This window comes from Rhinoraja longicauda, chromosome 12, assembly GCF_053455715.1.
Source record: "Rhinoraja longicauda isolate Sanriku21f chromosome 12, sRhiLon1.1, whole genome shotgun sequence".
Classification (NCBI taxonomy): Eukaryota; Metazoa; Chordata; class Chondrichthyes; order Rajiformes; family Arhynchobatidae; genus Rhinoraja; species Rhinoraja longicauda.
The window spans coordinates 25,966,486-25,989,452 of NC_135964.1; the positions used below are offsets into that span (position 1 = coordinate 25,966,486).

Sequence of the window (22,967 nt, forward strand, 5' to 3'; positions counted from 1 at the left end):
AAAAAGTAAGGAAAATCCAATTTCTGGGGTTGCTTGTTCAACGTGCAGTTCTGAATGAGGTGCAGTTTAATAGAGTCATACATTCATAGAGCTATAAGCATGGAAACAGGCCCTTTGGCCCAATTTGTCCATGCCGACCTAGTTGGGCTAGTCCCTTTTGCCTGCATTTTGTCCATATCCTTCAAAAACCTTCCTATCCATGCCATAATTGGATCTGCTTCTACAACTTCCTCTGGTAACTTGGTCCATTCGCTAAGTGAAAATGTTGCCTCTGAGATTCCTTTTAAGTTTTACAATCCTTTAACCTGAGGAAAAAGACTGAACATTCACTTTACCCATGCCTCTCACGGTTTTCAATAAAGTCACCACTCAACCTCCCATGCATCAAATAGAAAAAGTCCCAGCCTGTCCAACCTCTCCCCAGGTAATGTAGTGGTGAATCTCTTCTGCACCCTTTCCAACTTAATTATGTTTTTTATGCAGCTGGACAACCAGAACTGCACACAGTATTCCAAGTGTGGTCTCACTGTATCATTATAGAACATGGAACAGTATAGCACAGGAACAGGCCCTTCAGCCGTAATGTCTATCCCAAATACGATATCAAGGCCAACTCTTATCTGACTTCACATAATCCATATCCCTCCATTCCCTGCATATCAAAGTGTCCAACGTTTGTACTCAATACGCTTCTCAATTGCTGCAAGCATTCCAAATGCCTTCTTCACCTTCCTGTCCATCTGACTTGCCACTTCAAGATAGCTATACACATCCTAGATCTTTCTGTTCTATAACACCCTACAGGGTTGTACCATTAACTGTGTAAATCCTGCACTGGTTTCACATATCAAAGTGGTAATGTACAGAGGCCAATTAACCTACAAACCTGCATGTCTTTGGGATGAGGGAGGAAACCGGAGTAAACCCATGCGGTCACGGGGAGAACATGCAAACTGCACAGACAGCACCCGAGGTCAGGATCGAACCTGGGTCTCTGGCGCTGGAAGGCTGCAAATCTACCAGCTGTGTCACGGTATTGTCCTAGTTATCTATGTTGCCGAAACATTTTACACAATCCACTATAGAAATTTGTAAATAAGTCAAACAATTCAATGTATATTTTCCCTCTGTGGCTTCCTTATAGTTAAGGTAAAGTAAAAGTTCCTAAGGCAAGAAACGCCTAGAGAGGATGGCACAGTGGCGATGCAGTAGAGTTGCTACCTTACAGCGCCAGAAACCCGGGTTCGAACCGGATTACGGGTGCTGTCTGTACAGAGTGTGTACGTTCTCCCCGTGACCACGTGGATTTTCTCTGGGTGCTTTCGTTTCCTCCCACGCTCCAAAGACGTACAGGTTTGTATGTTAATTGGCTTTGATAAAATTGTAGTTTGTTCCCAGTGTGTAGGATAGTTCAAGTGTACAGGGTGATCACTGGTCGGCGCAGAGTCGGTGGGCCGAAGGGCCTGTTTCCGCACTGCATCTCAAACTAAACTAAACAATAATGATCGTGTATTTAGCAAACTCATTAATCAACTTTATATTTACAAGTGTTCTCATCCCATTTCTTTTGCAGGTTTTAAAGATTTTGGATCCTACGGCATGTAGTAAAGGAACAGCTGATCTGCCATTCTGTGATACATCCCTGGCTTCATTTCTCTCCAACAAAAAGAGTATTGGACGATTTCATCCATATACCAGATATGAAAATATTACATTTAATTGCTGCAACCATTGTAAGGGAGAATTGACAGTCCTGTGAAGCAGCTTTTTAATGAAGAGAATGGATTTAGGAAACTATGGTCAATTGTCACTTTTTCTTGTTACCTGCTTAAGTACTTTGAAGCTGCCATACTTCATTATTTGTTTAAAAAGAGCTTATTTAAAGTATTACTTCTATATTGAAGATGGGTATGTGTGCATTCTAAGAAGCACAGAAATATATTCCACCCTATTCTCATTCTTAAATTCTCTGCATTATCTGAACCTTGGGGTTCATGGAATTAAAATGTGAAGCTATGTATTTATTTTTGATGTCTATTTTTGTATAGAGTCAGAAGAACGAGGATACAAACAGTATTTCTTGGCACAGTTGTAGCAGATGATAATGTTCTTAATTCAAACCTCATAAATTGAAGTCCAACTCTGTCAATGCATTTCCTAAGAGGTTCCTTATGAATCAAGTGAATCTTCAATTTTGTAGTGAAATATGTGTATGTTTCTGATAAATTCTTGCAAGCTGTTATATTGTTTGTGTGCATCGATTTTAAAAATGTAATGTACTATTATAATGTTTGAGTTATTTGACCAATCAAACCCCAATGTCTAATATAAGGGCTATGTTTTATTGATCAATAATCATATAATTATTGTTTGGAATGGTGTTTTTAGCAATTCAATCGTTACTATTTTCCTAGTTGGTACAGATCATGACAGTGTTTCTATTGAATTCTTAAGTCAGTTTGAGGCTCCAAGCAGATTCTAAAAAATCATGTAGATATAATCAGTTTAATTTGCTTTATTTGGCTTAAAGGAAATGATAAGTTGGATATAGATCACCTTTCACATGTGTAAATGTGAATGGTGATCTATATTTTGAACATCTTAATGTGCAATCTTAATATGCATCATCACTTTATTCAACACAAGGTCAACATGGTTTATTGTTATGTGCACCAAGATACAGTGCAAATAATGCCCTATGTTGGGTACAACAGATAATATAAATAAGAGAATTTAGCATTAAAGCTGCAGAGGAAGTGCAGAATTAAAAGTGCAATAATCACGACAAGGTAAATTGGAAGATCAGGAATTCATCCCTAGCATGCCAGAGGTCCATTCCAGAGTATGATAATAGCAGGAAAGAAACTGTTCTTGAAATTGGTAGTATGTGCTTTCAAGCTATTTTATCTTCTGCCCACTGGGAGAAAGGATAAGAGAGAATGGCTGGGCTACGAGTGGTCCTTGATTATGCTGGCTGTTTTCCCATTTATGTGATGGACTGGACTGCATTCACAACTCTGCAATTTCTTGGAGTCTTGGGCAGCACTGTTGCCATATCAAGCAGTAGTGCATCCCAATAGGATGCTTTCTATGGGGCATCAGTAGAAATTAACGATGATGATACTTTATTGTCACATGTACCTAGGTATAGTGAAATTCTTTGTTTTGCATACAATCCAGTAATTTTTTTTAATGATAGATGAGTATAATCATAGATAAGTACGAAAGTGCAATGATTAGTGTATTAGGACACTTCACTGAGATAGTACAGAAAGAGTTGCCATGTTTCTGATGCCCACAAAGTTTCAAAGTTCTTAAGAATGCAGTCTTATCTTGGTCTTAAGGGTCCGTTGTCCTGGCGGCACCGATCCCCTCCTCCATCCTCCAACTTGAAAAACAGCCCTTTGTCCAGCGTCCGGTGCTGTCGTCGACTCTCTCCACCCTCCTATCCGGTTCCCTATCTTTGAGGTCAAGCAGGAGTCGAGCCTCAGACAACTGGAGATAGGTTCCCGGTTCCGGATTGGGCGAGCCAGGGCTGCTGTCGAGGTATGGTCGCACCTTGCCGAGAGCTTCTGCCGCCTGCGCAGCTCGCTGGGAGCTTCAATGAGAGTCAATGGAGACATGCTGAATTTCCTTAGTCTTCTGAGGAAACAGGCGTTGTATGCTTATTTGGACATAGCGACAAAGTGGTACAAAGCAAGCTAAGATAATCTGGCCTTTTGCCAAAGAATGTATTTACTGATGCTAGAGCTAGATGGTTAGAATCTATTCTGAATAGATTGGTGTTCTTCAAGCACTTTGGCAGTTTTGGCAATCAGATTTTGAATGGTCGATCTGATTAAGTAATTTGGTGATTAAGTGATTTCATGTTTAAATTCTTGCCATCAAATCTGCAACTAAACCTGTGCATTATTCAAATTTAGATCCAGGTGCTCTCCAGATGAAACCTAGATATAAGTCAACCAGGTCACTAATGACTAATCAATTGCCCGAAGTATAATTCATGTTCATACGTTAAAATTAGGGGATGTTGTGACACAATTTAGTAAGAAATAAAATCTAACCAAAATTGTTTCTACTTGCCCACACATCCCTTGTAGTTGAGAAAACAGCTGCCAGGTGTGTTGCATTTAATGGGAGCCATTGGTGTTAAAAAAAAAATTGGTCTGAGCCTAGGTTTAGAAATAACTTCTGTTTTACAAATAATTTTCTGGCAAACTAATGATTTTGGTCAGTTTCCTTTTGGATGCTCGTCTGGAAAAATAGTTGAAAAGACAGAGAGGTAATCTTTAATTTGCTTGCAAAATTGTTGAACAATGCTTGAAAAACTGCACACAGCTGCTGCAATAGGTGACTGAAATAATATACACGATTGCTGTTTGATGAATAGTGCCCTAAGGAGAACAACTGTAGGTTTCCCCATTTTTTTATGAGGTTGAATCCCAATGTTCTTAAATGTGAGTAGAAACTTTGCAGTAAGTCTCTCGTCCTTGTCACTATTTAATTAACATTTTCCAAACTCTCTTTAAGGTTCGTTCTTAAGTATGGTGCTCAGAAATTCGCATTGTACCATTGTACCAAATTAGTGTTTTATTAAGTTTTAAAATACTTTCTTAGTTATGTAATAGAGGCAAGGATCATAATACTTTTTTTTAGCAGACAGGAACTTGTCCTGCAGTCAGTCATAGACACAAGCCTTGTCCATGCTGACCAAGATGACTCGTCGCCACCCATGATTCGGCCAACAGCTGTATCGTGGCGAATTTGAAGCTGTGCATAACAGTCACAGCTATAAAAAAAAGTGGAACCGAGGCCTAAGCTTGCAGCTCTTATGTTGATGGTCAGTGGGGAGATGTTACCAATCCACACTGATAGAAGTCTGCCGATGCAGATCATGCAGATACAAACCCTGGACGTGATGCATCTTTGAGACTTATGCTAGACACAAACTGCAGGAGTAACTCAGTGGGCCAGGCAGCATGTCTGGAGAAAAGGGATAGGTGACACCTTGGGTTGGGACCCCTCCTCAGACTGGTGCCTTGTAGAAGGTGATACCATGCAAACCCTGCCATAGCTGTCAAGTGTCCAGCTGTGACTCCAGCTGAGTCATCCTCAATCTTATCTAAAAGCCTCCCCGGCAAACCCGTTTTCTAGAACATTGGAGGATGCTTCCAGATGTTCTCCCAGCATTCTAGTGCGTCAGGTCCACCAGCTGTTCGCAAGATCCCTAATGCTAAAGAATTGGTGTGTCTTGGATAAAATGTGTCGCGTAAAAATAAACTTCTGGGCACTTTAAAGTTGTCAAAAACATTTATAGTTTGGAATTCTGAGAACACAACTTTTTAAATCTGTCAATTTATTGCCAACCCGTATAGAGAAATAAAGGCATTTTTGAATAAATTATGTACATTACTGCTGAATGGTAGCATTCATTAGTTTGATCTCCAGAAAGTGCAAGTCCAAACATTTGGTAATGTTCGCTTTTATTGTCATGAAACTTATTAATAATGCCTGTACTTTTATAGATACAGAGAAACCATAACACTGCATTATGAAATGTCATTACACGTGATCAAACATTACTAGTTTCATTAGGTAGCATGTCAAAGCACAGAAGCAGTGTTACCTTCTTGCTTCAATTTGTTTCATTTCTCTTTACCGCCTCCAACTTAAAAAAAAGTTACCTTGACAACTTCAATCTGTATCCCATCACAAATATTCCTTCAGTTCTCTCCACCCCTACCCTGTACTATAGCTCGAAATATTCTTATTTTTCCAGTTCTGATGAAGGATCCTTGACCCATAATCTTGACTTTGTTTCTCTCCCCTGACTTACTTCTGAGTGCTAGGCCAACAGCATTTCTCTTTTGGATTTACAGCATCTGCAGTTTTTCCAATTAGTAGTTCCACCTCATGAACAGACAAATTGTGCTTCCTGTAAATACTGCTTTTGTGAAGCATTACTGACTGTAAACTTGTATGATAGAAATTATAATAAGTAAAGTTCTTAAAATAATTAGTTGGAATTTTCTGTTTATATTATATTAGTCTACTATAGTCAATAGTGACGTAAAGTGCATAGAAATTTGAGAAATCTTACAACCTTCATGTCAGCATTGTTACTGGTTTGTATTTTTAAAGAAAGGTGGTTTGAAAACTTGCCAGGTAGTTTCACAAGACTTCTTGATTTCACTGGTATAACTGGCAAAAAGGGCATTTCATCTACAGAGGACCATAAGTCCCAAAGAGGTTGCTTGTTGCTTGAGAACTAATAAATTGATATGCATGTTTATAGAGGGGATAAACCAAACAAGCCAAATTCTCAATTTCGGTCAATTTAATTTGAGGACAATAATGTAGGTATTGAGTCATTTCTACATGAGAAACAGCATAACAGCAAGGCACCCACAAAGCTTTCTTGCTCACCCAACAGTTACTGACATTCCTAGAGGGAAAATAAAATCATAAGTCATGTCATGTATCAGCTTGATAGGGATGCAGAGTGCGTATGTGTGGTGGAAGTGAGAAGGCAAAGGAACACATACAGGTCATCCACCTGTTACAAGTTGGAAATGCAGCCAGGATCTGAGTTGCCACACGGCAGAAGATGCCTGCAGCCCCACAGCAGCCAGCAAATCCATCCCATCAGTCTCCCAAATGTTGTACATGAGTCGGGCGTCCGCATACTGGATTGGATCTGTACATTAAATTGTGAGAGAACTGCAGGTACAAGAGTTTACTGACACTTAACCTTACTGTCATTCAGACACTAGAATTTTAAATATTTAGTTCAGATTGAGTAGATGGAATTTAACTATTGGTTAACACTTTGCTAAAATCTGCTGAAATGCCATTAATTAGTTTATTTTACATAGCTGTGGGAAACTTGGGTGCACCCGTCTACTTCGTCCTATTAAATAACGCTTTTAAGTACTTAATTGATTTTTTCTTCTTCATTGGAATACAAAAGAACATTAACAACATACAGACTGTAGATAATTTATTACAACCCAATGTACGCAATGATCAGCCAGTGTTGGTACTAATGCAGAAACACGCTGACAATCACAGAGAGCATTGTTGAGAGGTGTTTATGCTAGTAAAAGTGCAATATGCAAACCCAGAGTAAGACTCTGCTTTATTTCATCCCTGCATTGAGGTATTCTAAATGTGAAGATGAATAGGATGACCGGGACTTTCTAGAACCTGTATCCATAATTGTCAAACTGAAATGATTTGGATTCGTTAAGGGTGCACAGCAGCGTCTGCATTCTTTTTACTTTTCTAGCTTCCAGTAGGAACTTCTTGCATCGCTCCTTGGCAGCCAACTGCTCGGCCCGTTTCTCTGCTTTTTTTCTTTTCAGCCATCTGTAAAGATACGTGGAGAAACAAAAACTATTGTTCAAATGCTTACTGAATTAAGCAGAATACAGGACAGTATGTCCCAACCTTTATAATAAATGTTTGCTATTTTTAAATATTTAAACACATCCATGCACTTGGCGTTTTATCACATCCAAGAAGCTGTCCAGTGCAATCCAAGCAACTTAATTTAGAAGAGCACCAAACAGTGATCATTTTTGATTCCACAAACATCTACGAGATTGATGGTCGACAAGTTTACTTTGTTGGTTGAAGGATAACATTTACTTTGACCAACTGGAGAATTTCCAGTTGCTTGGTCTTCAGCATCCACTGAACAAGTAGGTAAGAAAGTGAAGTTTTCCTTTACTTATAGGAGCAGGGAGGTTCTGCTGCAGTTGTACAGGGCATTGGTGAGACCACACCTGGAGTATTGCGTACAGTTTTGGTCTCCTAATCTGAGGAAAGACATTCTTGCCATAGAGGGAGTACAGAGAAGGTTCACCAGATTGATTCCTGGGATGGCAGGACATATGAAGAAAGACTGGATAGACTCGGCTTGTATTCGCTGGAATTTAGAAGATTGAGGGGGGATCTTATAGAAACTTACAAAATTCTTAAGGGGTTGGACAGGTTAGATGCAGGAAGATTGTTCCCGATGTTGGGGAAGTCCAGAACCAGGGGTCACAGTTTAAGGATAAGGGGGAAGTCTTTTAGGACCGAGATGAGAACGTTTTTTTTCACACAGAGAGTGGTAAATCTGTGGAATTCTCTGCCACAGAAGGTAGTTCAGGCCAGTTCATTGGCTATATTTAAGAGAGAGTTAGATGTGGCCCTTGTGGCTAAAGGGATCAGGGGGTATGGAGAGAAGGCAGGTACGGGATACTGAGTTGGATGATCAGCCATGATCATATTGAATGGCAGTGCAGGCTCGAAGGGCCGAATGGCCTACTCCTGCACCTATTTTCTATGTTTAACGTCTTTTTAAAACTTGCCTTATTATATTAACATATAAAATGGGAGTTTATAATCTGATAGTATACCACATTGAATAACCTACTGATTTTCTACTTAAGTATCAGTCTTGCATTAACATAGGATAAATTATGTTGGGAACTCATGCAAATTATAAATTCATAAGTCACAGGAGCAGAATTAGGCCATTCTAGTCTACTCTGCCGTTCCATCATGGCTGATCTATCTTTCCCTTTCAACCCCTTTTCCCCATAACCTTTAACAACCTTGCAATATTGCCTGGTCCTATTATAATCAATGGCATGAGAAATGACTACAAAATACACATTTGGAACCATAAAGTACAGTATTTTTTTGGTTCTGATATCTGAGGCTTCATGATGGAAATAATTATGTACTTCACCAATTTCTAAAATTGAATCCATTGATTACAATGCAGGTCATAGCCTACAAAGATAAGTGTTAGCTCATCCCATTTTCCTTTTGTAAATATAGTTAGCTTTATTTTCATGCAGAGCAAAACTAAACAAATAGAAATGTTAAAATGTCCTTACTGTTTAAAAGCTTTTTCGGAATCTTCTCTTGTGTGGAGTCTTGAGTTATAATCTTGTTCCCTTTTTCTCATAGTTTCTATTTGCTGTTCTTTGACTTGTTGTTCCCGTTTCTTCCTTAGCCAGAGATTGAAGGCATCATTTGGGTCTCGGAATTCCTTTCAAAATGTTTCCACAAAAGATAGTATCATCTGACCTTGAAGCTATCCAAATGTTTTATCATTCAAGTTATTTTTTATGTAAAATGATCCTCGTGGAACAAAGACACCAAAGGAAAAAAAAGTGCTGGAGGAACTCAGCAGGTCAGGCAGCATTGAGGATGGAATGGACAGACAACGTTTCAGGTCGGGACCCTTCTTCATACTTCTATTGGATCGGGACGTTTCTTCAATCGTTGCCTGTCCAATTCCTCCACAGATGCTGCCTGGCCCAATGAGTTCCTACAGCACTTTGTTTTGTTCAAGATTCCAGCAACTGCAGTTCCTTGTAAATCCAAAGTTACCAAAGGTTATATACCTAATACATAAGTTGTGAACATCCAAACTTAAACCAAAATTGAAAGAAATGTTATTCTTTCGAGTTGAATATTTACACACAACCTTTCCTCATTTTCAGCTTTTGCTCTTTAGTGAATCTCTCATTCACAAACTACAGCTACTAGTTCAAGTAACAAAGGTAAATTTTGCTGTAAATATTGGCAGTGAACAATCTTGCTTCTAGAAAGCACTAGAGAAACTCAGCAGGTCAGGCACCATCCCTGGAGATCATTGGATAGGTGATGTTTTGGGTCAGAACCCTTCTTCAGATTCATTTGAAGAAGGGCCCTGACCTGAAAAGTCACCTATCTATGTTCTCCAGTGATGTTGCTGGACCCGCTGAGTTACTCCAGCACTTTGTGATTTTTTTTTGTTGTAAACCAGCATCTACGGTTATTTGTTTCTACATTCTTGCTTCCATCATTGCCAAATTGACATCATGACCTTGCAGTTGCCTGCCATCTAGCTATTCCTGACTACTGCTGGTTAATGCAATCCAGAGAGTCATTCACATCCAAATCTAATCACAATTACCATACATGGCCACCTCCAACCTCATTCAATCCAGGGAGCAACCAACTACAGCAGTGCTACAGCCACAAGGAGAGCACTGTGTAGAACTAACAGTCCAAGCAAGGGCACATGAAATAAGGGTACTAAAGTGTCACAAGGGTTATTAATCAACAATTCATTATTGTTGCTGAAGATAGATGCTAAATGCTGGAGTAACTCAGCGGGTCAGGCAGCATCTCTGGAGAAAAGCAATAGGCCACATTTCAGGTTGGAACTCTTCTTCAGTCTGAAAAAGGATTCTAACCCATTAAATTTCTTCAGAGATGCTGCCTGACCCACTGAGTTGTTCCAGTATTTTGTGTCCATCTTTGGTAAAAGCCTGCATCTGCAGTTCCTTCCTACTCATTATTATTGGGTGGGCATCAGACGTTACCTTTTCTAGCTCATCCCTAATTTCCTTTGAAAATAGTAGAGGTTGAAACTCTAGGAACTCCAACTCTGAGATTATCAGAGCAGCTCCATCATTGTGGATGAGCAAGCACGGAGGAAAGAAAAGATACATATTTTATTGATATATTTAAAAAGGCAAAAGAAAATTTAAAAAAAGATGTGTTAATTGAAGAATACAGCACCAGAATAGGCTCTTCGGCCTACAATGTCTGTGTGGAACATGATGCCAAAATAAACTAATCACATCTGCCTGCACATGACCCATATTCCTCATACCCTGCATATCCAAGTGCCCATCTAAAAGCCTCTTAAACGCTACTATCATAACTGTCTCTACCTCCGCCCCTAGCAGCACGTTCCAGGCATCCACCACCCTCAGTGTAAAAAACCTTGCCCCACACATCTCCTTCAAATTTTCTCTCTCTCACTCTAAAGCCACGCTCTCTAGTCTGTGACATTTCCACCTGAGAAAGACTATGCATATGCTACCCTAACTATGCCTCTCAGAATTTTACATACTTCTATCAGGATTCCCCTCGACCTCTGTCATTCTAGACAAAACATGTGGCAATTAAGTCAACAACTATCAATTACGAAAACAAAATGGACATTCTTTACTTGCGAACAAAATGCTAAATTGATAATTGTCAAGATTGCAATCTAAACTATTTTTGCTGAAGAGTAATTTGATAAGTTAGACAGAAGTTAGATTTCAAATTTCAAAAAAGAATATTTCCAATTACCTTACTATTCTTTTTTTCTATTTCTTTTGCATATTGAATTCTCCTTTCTTCCTGATGCTGCTGTTTCTTCTTTTGAAGCCATATCCCAAAAGCTATCTTATTCTCTTTCTTCCGCTCCTCTTCTTCAGTTTTCCTTGCCCATATCTTACACAACAAATTATCATGTTAATGTAAGCTGCAACAAGGTATACAGTTTGTCACACCTCATCAACCCGGTTTACCAAGAACCTCAAATCCAAGCAGTTTGAAAAATCAGCCTTGCACTCCTCAAGTACAGGAATTTCAACAGCAATGCACAATTGCCTAGAAAATGCTAGTTAGTTACCACAAATGCTACCTAGTTTGTTTTTAATCATAACTTAAAATATTTTCTTAATTAAATTATTCTGGCGATAAGCTCATTCTTTCCTTCAACTAAGAAATTTTACATTGAAGCCCAAAGCCCATAGTGAAAGCCAACATCAAAAACGAGAGGAGAGATACATCAAAAGATAGTATGGGGACACCTACAATAAAAATTACAAAATTTAGAAATATTAAGGGGGTCAGGCAACATCTGTAGAGAGAGCAACCGAGTTAACATTTCAGGCAATGGTTTTTCATTAGGATGTCACAACCTAAAGTTAATGCTGTTTCTCCCTCCAGTGATCATCTTGAGCTGCTGCCTATTTCCAAAATGTTCTGTTTTTACTTCAGATTTCCAGTATCTGATGCAAAACCTTTGGCTCTACAATGTAGTAAAACAGTGTTGTAAAAATGTTGTTTATACCTTTTGGTTTTAATCAATTTTGTACCTCAAGAACGAAGGAAGTCCAAGGGACACAAGAAAAATTAGATCCAATTTTTCAGACAAATCCAGACAAAGATTTTTTGAATAAGCAGGTTTCAGATGTCATGATACTGCAAATTTTTATCTCGGATGGATATACATTTGGAAATATATAAACATTCCTGTGCAATGTTCTATTCAAGTTAAGTTTTGTTTAGAATGTTATCTTTATTTTTTATTTTCTCTCTTTAAAAATTTAAAAATTGAAGCTATGTAAGAACTTTGTAACAAATTTGTCTTTTATATCTGTACATATGCTTTTCAAAAATAAAAATATTTAAAAAAATTTAAAAAAGAATTATCAGTGAAACACAGATTAAGAGATGACTGGAAATGTATTTATAATCAAATGTAATGCAATATTTTACCACTGTGATAAGTTCTCAGAGAATAGTATTTTGGGTACCATTGTACACCTAGGTGAAACAAGTGGTGTGAATTCAAAGAAGCAACAACCTGAGCACAAACAAGTCAACAAGAAAAGAAGAAAAGAAATAAGACAAAATGCTGGAGTTACTATGCAGGTCAGGCAGCAACTCTGCAAAAAGGGAATAGGCGACATTTTGGTCAGAACCATTCTTCAGACTGAAAGATAGAGGTGGAGGGAGTGAAAACTGTCCAGAAACAAGTCTATATGAAAAAAACATCAGCCAAGATCGGGATGGAAAGCTGATGCACTTGCTAATGTTGATAAAAACAGGAGTACGATGTGCAAACTACTGTGTTGTGCACTGAGGGTGTCTGACTGAAGATAAGTTTTTGCTCCAGCTTATTGCTGTTGTAACCTGGTCACAAATGCAACCATATTCCAAAAAGGTAGACTCAAAATTCTGAACTAATTTAGGTGATAGTGAATTAGGCAACTTTGTCTAGGATAGATGTTTCAATACCTTTCTCAGGTTTATTTATAAGGGTTTTTTGAAAGCAAGAATGTTTAAACTAACGATAGATTTGATTTTCAAGTAATCTTGTAACATTCTTCAACGATATTCAGTAAATTCAGTACAGTGTGCTTTACTTCAAAATAACTTAATTATGGCAAGTTTTAATGTAGTTATTGCACACCCATTAGATTAGCTAGCCTTTTTTCAAAATGAAAATACACCGCAGGTCCAACTTTTCAGTCTGTAAATCTGTGGAATTCTCTGCCTCAGAAGGCAGTGGAGGCCAATTCTCTGGATGCTTTCAAGAGAGAGCTAGATAGAGCTCTTAAAGATAGCGGAGTCAGGGGGTATGGGGAGGAGGCAGGAACGGGGTACTGATTGAGAATGATCCGCCATGATCACATTGAATGGTGGTGCTGGCTCGAAGGGCCGAATGGCCTACTCCTGCATTTATTGTCTATTGTAGATGCCACAATGAAGATCTTTGCATCCTCTCTAGCCACAGGTGAGATCCTAGGGGACTGGGGGTGGCAATGTTGTTTCTTTATTTAAGAAAGGAAATAAGAATAATAATGAGTAAAAATCATGTGACTTCAGGAAGTCATATTGCAATATTATAGAACTTTGGTTAGGCCATGTTTGGAGTATTTTGTGCAGTTCTGGTCACCTCATAGAGGACGGATGTACAGGTTTTGGAGAGGATGAAAAAGAGGTTTATCAGGATGCTGCCTGGATAAGGTTGTTTTAGCTGTAAGGAGAGGTTTGACAAACTTGAATTGTTTTCTCTGGAGGGCAGAAACTGAGGGGTGACCTGATAGAAGTACCCAGAGTGAAAACTTCAAATAGTAGAGGGCACAACAAGATCACAGGGAGAATGTTTAAAGGAGATATTTGGGACATGTTTTTTAAAATGCAGAGCGGTATGTGCCTAGAACCCACTGCAAGTGACGTTAAGAATCTTTTAGATAAATATATGAATATGCAGGGAATGGAGGAATATGGAGCACCTGGAGGTAACATGGATTAGTTTGAGTGGGCATCATGTTTGGCACGGACATCATGGGCCAAAGGGCCTATTCCTATGATATATTGTTCTATGGTCCATGAAACTAAAGAAAATTATATATTCTCAACATATTGCTCGCAATGAAAATGATGCCCATCCTATAAGAAATTCCAAGCAATTTTAAAGCATATTAATTTGATTTACATAGCTTTAAAAACCCAAGTTTACCTCCTTCTTTTGTTGAGTTTTCCAGTTCATTTCTTTGTGTTCTGGGATAATCAGATGGGCAGACTGTTTTGGGGAAACTATTGCAGATTGCGTTCTTCGAGGTAATGTCTTAGATGGAGATGTTACCCGATCCTTTTGTTCCAATGGTAGTTTTAGTGTATTAAGTACTTCTGTTGGAGAGGGAGATAAACTGTTCTGGGTGCTTGAGAGTTTTTTTCCCTTCAAATTATCTGGTTGTTCCCATTCATTTTCACTGAAAGCAACACTAATCTGAGGTAGTACACTTTTACTTTCAAAATCCTGCAAGCTGAATAGTTCAAACTTTCCATCCTTCTCCATCAACACTTTCTTGTCCTTGATCTTATCGTCATCCCACTGTTTCTCCGTATCATCAACTTTCTGAGCATCATTTGAAATGTGCATTTGAGACATCTGATCTGTGACCCCTCCATCATTATCTTTTTGAACATCATTGGAAATACACTTTCCAGACTTCTGATCTGTGACTTCTTTGTCATTGTCTTTTTGAACATTATTTGAAATATACTTTATACACTTCGGACCTGTGATCTCTCCGTTGTCTCTATCTATTTCAGCAAACTCCACTGGTGGGACCTCCAAATCAACTAAATTGTCTTTGAACTTCAATCTGCGCTCACGATTTTGATTCACGGGATCTTCGTCCTTCAGTACTTTGTTGGCCTGTTCAATCTTTTCCATTATGTAACGTTTTACCTCCTCACTCTGTTCTTCATCCTGCAGGTCCTCCTGCTTTAATTCCTGGAATAAGCTCTCACTGCATGTCTCTGATCTGGGAGCAGAGCTAATGGTAGTAAGGTTTTCCTCTGCATTAGCATTTTTCATATTATTATGAAAACCTTTATCGTGTGATTTTTCAATTTCACTCCCAGAATTTTTCTCATCATCTTTACTTTCCTTCGCTTCCTCTTCCTCATCATCTAACTCCTTATCAATTTTGGCTTCAATGTTTTCATCTTCTTCATAATCCTGTGGAGAACCACATAATTTACCCAAGTAAACCTTGATTTTTATTCATACAATGTTCTTGACATGATAGGGAAGAAAATCCATTAAAATTTAGTGGCTACTTGAACTCTTTTACAGCTGATATAAACTATATCTCGTCAAATTACATCCATCTTCAGAATTAGCTCTTTACCAAAGGCAGAAAATTCAGTACATATTGAATTGTAAATAATCATGAAGTTGTAAGAAAACCGAAAGAAGTGAAATTCAGGGAAATATCAGAAACAACTGGAATGCAATGAAGGAAAAGGATTAAAGGATAATTATTTAATTTTCAGTGCATTAACATCGGAAGCAAACGTATAACTGAGTGAGCAATAAAAGAATGGAGAATTAATGAATGGAAGGAAGGTGGAAAGAAGAAGAGAGAGAGGAATAAAAGACAATTACCAAAATAGGGAAAGATTCCACTAAAGCAAATCAGTGACAATGTTAGAAAACTGGAAAACAAAATCAGCAAATGTTGTAATTATTCAGTATTTTACACTTTAGGTTGGGAGAACGTCCAGGGTTACTTTTACTGCATCACAGCTTCAGAGTCCAGTGTTCGACCCTGACATGTGGTGCTATCTTAATAAGCCCATGGACGTTATAGTATTTAATCACTATAACCTCCAAAGTGGCTCCGAACTACATAGACTTGAGCACATTATTTTTGACTTTGCACTATTATTGTTTGTTGGATTGTTTTTCTTTTTATATACTGAACTTTTTTTTGTTTAATTATGGTTTTTACAGAGTACTAAGAAAATAACTGCAGATGTTGGTACAAATCAAAGGTATTTATTCACAAAATGCTGGAGTAACTCAGCAGGTCAGGCAGCATCTCAGGAGAGAAGGAATGGGCGACGTTTCGGGTCGAGACAAAGGAAGGATTTAGGTGGAGACAGGAAGACAGTGGGAGATCTGGGAAGGGGAGGGGAAGAGAGGGACAGAGGAACTATCTAAAGTTGGAGAAGTCAATGTTCATACCACTGGGCTGCAAGCTGCCCAGGCGAAATATGAGGTGCTGTTCCTCCAATTTCCGGTGGGACTCACAATGGCACTGGAGGAGGCCCATGACAGAAAGGTCAGACTGGGAATGGGAGGGGAAGTTGCAGTGCTCAGCCACCGGGAGATCAGATTGGTTAATGCGGACTGAGCGCAGGTGTTGAGCGAAGCGATCGCCATGCCTGCGTTTGGTTTCGCCAATGTAAATAAGTTGACATCTGGAGCAGTGGATGCAATAGATGAGGTTGGAGGAGGTGCAGGTGAACCTCTGTCTCACCTGGAAAGACTGTTTGGGTCCTTGGATGGAGTTGAGGGGGGAGGTAAAGGGACAGGTGTTGCATCTCCTGCGGTTGCAGGGGAAAGTGCCCGAGGATGGGGTGGTTTGGGTAGGAAGGGACGAGTGGACCAGAGAGTTACGGAGGGAACGGTCTCAGCGGAACGCAGAAAGGGGAGGGGATGGGAAGATATGGCCAGTGGTGGGGTCCCGTTGTAGGTGACGGAAATGTTGGCGGATGATTTGTTGGATACGTTGGCTGGTGGGGTGGAAGGTGAGAACGAAGGAGATTCTGTCCTTGTTACGAATGGGGGGAGGGGGAGCAAGATGGGAGCTGCGGGATGTAGAAGAGACCCTAGTGAGAGCCTCATCTATAATGGAAGAGGTGAAGCCCCGTTTCCTGAAGAATGAGGACATCTCTGATGCCCTAGTGTGAAACACCTCATCCCGGGCGCAGATGCAGCGTAGACGGAGGAATTGGGAGTAGGGGATAGACTTTTTGCAGGAGACCGGGTGGGAAGAAATGTAGTCCAGATAGCTGTGTGAGTCAGTGGGTTTATGGTATTTACATATCTGTTGTGCTGTTACAAGTGAAAATGTAATTGTTTCGTTTCGGGGCATTTGACAATAAAAACACACTTGACTATCTGCATGGTTGCATATTCTCACTGTGGTTGGTTGCGTGGGTTTCATCCAAGTATTTCAGTTTCCTCCCACTTGCCAAACATTGGTAGATTAGCCCTAGTTTAGGTGGGTGGCAGGAGTGAACGTGAGAAGTTGATTGCGATGAGAGAGGAAGAATGGGATCAGTATAGGTGGGTGCTCGATAGTAGGTGTGGACATTGTGGGCCAAACAATCCATTTCCGTGCTGTTTGCTTTCGGTTTTTAGATTTTGACAAAAGATTAAAGAAAGATTAACGTAAATTTTACTTTGACGCTTTTACAAACACAACATTTATTTTAGAAAAACGCTGGCAACAGATTAGGCCAAAATTCATGCAACTTTTCATTTTGTTTTAGCTGACACTTTCAGACAATAGACAATAGGTGCAGGAGTAGGCCATTCAACCCTTTGAGCCAGCACCGCCATTCAATGTGATCATGGCTGATCATTCACAATCAGTACCCCGTTCCTGCCCGCTCCCCATACCCCCTGACTCCGCTATCATTAAGAGCTCTGTCTACTTTGCTTGGATTAAAGAAACATTCTCATTGGGGATCAATGACACCAAGGTTACATATGTGGCTCTATGAAAATAATCATACCTCATTAGTATCAAAGTGGATGCCTACAATACATAATTATTTTCACTTATTACCTCTGGGTCTTCACTATTTTTTGTTTCTTCATTGATTAGCCAGTCAAGGTCTTTCTCAAAGTCATCTTCATATTCTTCAACTTGTGAAGAAACACTATTCTCTTCACTCATGTTTGTTTAGCAGTTCCTTTAAGATTGTGGGAGAAAGACAATGAGATTAAGTGTGCCATTATTACTAGTTCTTTTTTGCCAAGAGATATGCGTGATTTCATGACACGAGTATATGACTAGCCAGCGCTTGCAGCAGTTATCTCAGATGCAGAATTCAAGATTCAAGATTCAAGAGATTCAAGATAACTTTATTTGTCATCCAAAAAAACGATTTTTTTGGACGAAATTCAGTCACCCACAGTCCAACAATAAAAGCATTAAAATAGGCAGATTAAAATAGGCAATACATCCTCAGCAGCACCGCTACAAGAGAATGACTTGCTCTGAACGTCATGTCAAGGGCTTACCAAGTCCAACATCAACTCTCAACAAGAGACTACTAAAGCTCATGTAAGAAATCTAGGAATTGCCCCGTGTGACATCAGATCTTGTTGTTCACAGAAGTATTTCTCCAAGGTTCCACATCAGCCCTTCAAACAGTGAATTGCCAGTAATTTCAGATACAGGTAATGAACTTTCTTTGTTCAGTGATCATGGTTGAGGATGCACATTCTAACTACTTAATAAACATCCATCAGTAAACATCCATCAGTGAATAAATCCATCAGTAAAGCACAAGTATCACAAGATGAGAATCGTCCATTTAAAATCGTTCTTCACAAGTATTGGTAGCCTCTTCCTAGTAGCATTTACATTTGTTTTTTTGCACAATGTCTGTGCCAAACATGATGCCAAGATAAACTAATTACCTCTGCCCTCACGTAATCCATATCCCTCCATTCCCTCGATATCATTGAGCCTAGAGATCAAATCCAAAAGACAGAGTTGCCAAATGGCACAAAAGGGCTTCAGCACCTTGTGCCCTTTTGTGTATTTCTACCAGCTGTCAAATGAATTATTTTTAACTGAATCGGTATTCCTGCTCGTTCTGTCCTCTCTGTTCTAAAGTTAAATCAGTAACGTCAAAGCGAAGCAGGGAGAGTTTATCAAAAATTAAATAGCCATTTAGAAAATTCAAAAAGCTCTCTTGCTACAATTTAAAACATTTGCAAATAATTGCGTTGGGAATTGGATGTTTTATGTGACATTTAGCGTTAATAAAGGTTGCAATACCGAACATTATATTCTGTGGTGGTGCAGTTGCACAGAGCGGTGCACCTGCTTGGGGCCGGGAGGTGGACCCTTCTAAACGATGGCCGCCATCTCCTGCATCGCCGCCGTGACCCGGGCCCAATATGTTCATCCCCGGCATCGTGATCTCCAGCAGCCGCCCCTTCGACCTGTGGTGTCGGGGTGTGCCGGGCGGTCGAGGCTCCTCGCCCACCTACCTGAACATGGCGCCCAGCCGCTGCTCCTCGAATGCCGCCTTCTCCTCTCAACGGCCGCGGCCTCCCGCGGTCACCCCTGGCGACGGCTCCCCCGGTGACGGTCGCCACGGCAACGGCGACAACTATCGCGGTCATGTGACGCGGTCACGTGCATTTGTTGTGTTGCAACAAGGCCAGCGCTTTCTGCACAGTCAACCAGTCTTTCATTGTCATATGTCCCAAAGCGGGACCAATTAAACCCTTATGTGTAGGAAGGAACTGCAGATGCTGGCTTACACCCAAGATAGATACAAAACGCCAGAGTAACTCAGCGGGACAGGCAGCATCTCTGGAGAGAAGGAATGGATGAGGTTTCGGGTCGTGGACCCTTCCCCAGTCTGAACAAGGGTCTCGGTCTCGACCCGAAACGTCCCCCATTCCTTCTCTCCATAGATGTTGCCTGTCCCGCGGAGCTACTCCAGCGTTTTGTGACTATCTACAATTAAATCCTTACCTGGAGCAGCAGCAGCATAACAGGTTTGTAAACAGAGTGCCCGACAGATAATAAATACAAAAAAAGAATTTCAATTAAGGGAAAAATATGTTGCAAGAATAAAACGGGTCCTACCCCTTATTCTTAAACTGTGACCCTTGGTTCTGCTCCCCCAACATCTGGAACATTTTTCCTACATCTAGCCTGTCCAATCCTCGAAGAATTTTATATGTTTCTATAAGATCCCCTCTCATCCTTCTAAATTCCAGTGAATACAAGCCCAGTCGACCCATTCTTTCATCACACGTCATTCCCATCCCGGGAATTAACCTGGTGAACCTGCTGCACTCCCTCAATAGCAATAATGTCCTTTCTCAAATTAGGAGACCAAAATTGCACACAATACTCCAGATGCTGTCTCACCAGGGCCCTGTAAAACTGCAGTAGGAACTCCTTGCTCCTAAACTCAAATCCTCTCACAATGAAGGCCAACATGCTATTAGCTTTCTTCACTGCCTGCTGTACCTGCATGCTAACTTTCAGTGACTGATAGACAAGCACATTCAGGTCTCGTTGCACCTCCCCTTCTCCTAATCTGACACCATTCTGATAATAATCTGCCTTCCTGATCTTGCCACCAAAGTGGATAACCTCACATTTATCCACATTATACTGCTTCTGCCCAGTCATCCAACCTATCCAAGTCACCTTGCATCCTCATAGTATCCTCCTCGCAGCTCACACTGCCACCCGGCTTTGTGTCATCTGCAAACTTAGAGATGTTACATTTAATTCCCTCGTCTAAATCATTAATATGTATAGTAAACAATTGGGGTCCTACCACCGAGCCTTGCGGAACCCTACTAGACACTGCTCCGTAGATAATAAATGGACAAAAAAGAATTTCAATAGTCAATAGTCAATTTATTTGTCACATACACATAAATGTGCAGTGAAATGAAAAATTACCCGCAGTTCAACAATAAGACCAATAAAAATAAGCAATAAAAATATGCAATAACACATACAATCATAAACCAACACCAAACAAAAGAAACATCCACAACAGTGAGTCTCCTCCAGTCACCTCCTCACTGTGATGGAAGGCAAGAATGTATTTTTCTCTTCCCCTGCCATCTTCTCCCATGGTCAGGCTGTTGGAGTTGCCACATTGGGGCGGTCGGGGCTCCCAACATTGAAGCGCCGCGCCGGACGGTGAAAGGTTCGTGGAATTAAAGAAAAGATAATATATTGCAAAAATAAAACAGATTTGTAAACACAGTACTGGTAGTCGAGGTAGTAAATAGATGATAAAAAAGTTAAATGAAAGAAAAAACAATATTTTGCAAGAATAAAGTTCAAAAGATCATAGGTCATAGGAGTAGAATTAGACCATTCAGCCCATCATCTACTCCCCATTCAATCATGGCTGATCTATCTTTCCCTTTCAACCCCATTTTCCTGCCTTCTTCCTATAACCCCTGACACCCTTACCAATCAAGTAACAGTCAAACTCCACCTTAAAAATACCCAATGATGGTCTCCACAGCCTTCTGTGGCGATGAATTCCATAGATTCACCACCCTCTCACTAAAGAAATTCCTCCTCATCTTTTTAAAGGTACGTCCTTTTATTCTGAGACAATGGCCTCTGGAGCTAGACTCTCCCGTTAACAAACTAAAAAAAGTTAAATTAAAGAAAAAACAACACATTGCGAGAATAAACCAGGTCTGTAAACACAGTACTTAATAGATAATAAATAGACAAAAACATGGATGGGTGACGTTTTGGGTCAAGACTCTTCTTAGACATGTTCTCCATAGATGCTGCCTGACACGCTGAGTTACTCCGGCACTTTGTGTCCTTTTGTGTATTAATCTGGTGAGTGATAGGCGGAGATAGACTCAAAGTGTTGGAGTAACTCTACATCTACATCTAAATCTACATCTGGACAAGTGAAAGGTGGATAGAGACGAGGGGGGTTTGATTGGCAGATGGGAGGACAGAGATGGGAAGAAATCAAAAGCTGTAAGATAAGGAGATAAGGACAGAAGGGACACAAAATGTGAAGTCAGAGGAAGGGATGTAGGTGAAAGGGAACAGGGGAGGGAAAAGGTTGTTATATAGGAGGGAACTGCAGATGCTGATTTACACCAAAGATTGACACAAAATTCTGGAGTAATTCAGTGAGTCAGGCAGTATCCCTGGAGAAAAGGTATAGGTGAAGTTTCGGATCGAGATCCTGTAGACTGCATTGTAGTTGGGTAGTTACCTAAAATGGAGTTTGATATTCATACTGTTGGGTTGTTAAATGGAATTAAAGGTGGCCAGAACCATAAATGGCAAAATACTACCTCCTAGAGGCATTTCACATCTTTAGCACACAGGGAACGAGATCGTTAAAATTACTTTGGCGTTACAAAATGCAGGCAACCTGTAAGCTGTAAGCTTGTGCAGAAATATTCTGGTCAACAATAAAAGCAGAGAAAAAGGCATTTGTGCGTTCAGTCTCAGGTCTAAGGCTTAAGAAATCAACTGTGATGAAACTGGAAGTGACATAGGCTTGAAACGTTTTAAGCTCTCAATTCTTGTTATGGTTTGTTTGTTCAGTTCTTATTATATTTTTAAAGTGTGAAAATGCTGTTCATATTCAAAGCGCAGAGAGAGAGGCAGCTTTGCTTTTCTTTCCCAGGCCTCATCAACACTAATCATCATGGGAAAAAGTTGATAGATTGGAAAATTGCCAGTGATGGTACTACTCAAAGCCCATATCATTAGCACATTTTTATTATGCTAATATAATGCAATATAAATTTGTCAATGAAGGGCATTGTCTGCATTTACAATGGCATTTAAATATGTAAATAGCAGCAATGAAATGTCCATTCATCATGTAGTGTCCGTCCACACAAGAAACTGCAGGTGCTAGAATGATGAGTAAAATGCCAAGTACTGGAGTAACTCAAGGAACTGCAGATGCTGGAATCTTGAGTAAAATACAAAGTGCTGGAGTAACTAGGGTGGCGCAGCAGTAGAGTTGCTGCCATACAGTGCCAAAGACCCGGGTTTAATATTGACTACGGGTGCTGTCTGTACGGAGTTTGTACATTCTCCATTTGACCGAGTAGGTTTCTCCGGGTGCTCCGGTTTCCTCCCACACTCCAAAGACGTGCAGGTTTGTAGGTTAATTGGCGATGGTAAATTGTCGCTAGTGTGTAGGATAATGTTGGTGTACAGGGTGATCGCTGGTCAGAGTGGACTCGGTGGGCCGAAGAGCCTATTTTTGCGATGTATCTCTAAACTCTAAACACAAGGAACTGCAAATGGTGGAATCTTGAAGTAAAGTAC

At 40.1% G+C, this 22,967-nt stretch overlaps 2 protein-coding genes across 6 annotated transcripts in view; one reads left to right on the plus strand and one right to left on the minus strand.

Annotated features, from left to right (window-relative positions):
* Positions 1-6,006, plus strand: part of blzf1 (basic leucine zipper nuclear factor 1) — a 20,372-nt gene extending 14,366 nt beyond the window's left edge. For both annotated transcript variants that reach the window (XM_078409247.1, XM_078409246.1), the window contains exon 7: positions 1,574-6,006. In XM_078409247.1, coding sequence (XP_078265373.1) covers positions 1,574-1,759 — 186 coding nt within the window. In that variant the 3' untranslated portion in view covers positions 1,760-6,006. The remainder of the gene's footprint in view (positions 1-1,573) is intronic.
* Positions 5,354-19,254, minus strand: ccdc181 (coiled-coil domain containing 181). 4 transcript variants are annotated; one of them, XM_078409237.1, is made up of 6 exons: positions 19,148-19,254; positions 17,709-17,835; positions 14,078-15,085; positions 11,131-11,274; positions 8,892-9,046; positions 5,354-7,368 (listed from the first exon to the last, which is right to left on the minus strand). In XM_078409237.1, exons 2-6 carry the CDS (start codon positions 17,817-17,819, stop codon positions 7,200-7,202), a joined length of 1,587 nt encoding a protein of 528 aa, XP_078265363.1. In that variant the 5' UTR covers positions 17,820-17,835; positions 19,148-19,254; the 3' UTR covers positions 5,354-7,199. The 4 variants fall into 4 exon arrangements, with proteins under 4 accessions (XP_078265363.1, XP_078265365.1, XP_078265364.1 ...); XM_078409239.1 differs by lacking the exon at positions 19,148-19,254 and adding an exon at positions 18,978-19,136; XM_078409238.1 differs by lacking the exon at positions 19,148-19,254 and adding an exon at positions 18,933-19,136.
* Between the last annotated feature and the right edge of the window lie 3,713 nt (positions 19,255-22,967).

What these genes read in the sequence shown, in the direction of transcription:
- ccdc181 (XM_078409237.1), bottom strand. Translation starts at nt 17,819, where the DNA reads ATGAGTGAAGAGAATAGTGTTTCTTCACAAGTTGAAGAATATGAAGAT. An exon ending in AAACTCAACAAAAGAAGGAG is followed by an intron (nt 11,275 to 14,077) that starts GTAAACTTGGGT and finishes TTGTTGTGTAAG; the next exon opens with ATATGGGCAAGGAAAACTGA. An exon ending in TAGAAAAAAAGAATAGTAAG is followed by an intron (nt 9,047 to 11,130) that starts GTAATTGGAAAT and finishes ACATTTTGAAAG; the next exon opens with GAATTCCGAGACCCAAATGA.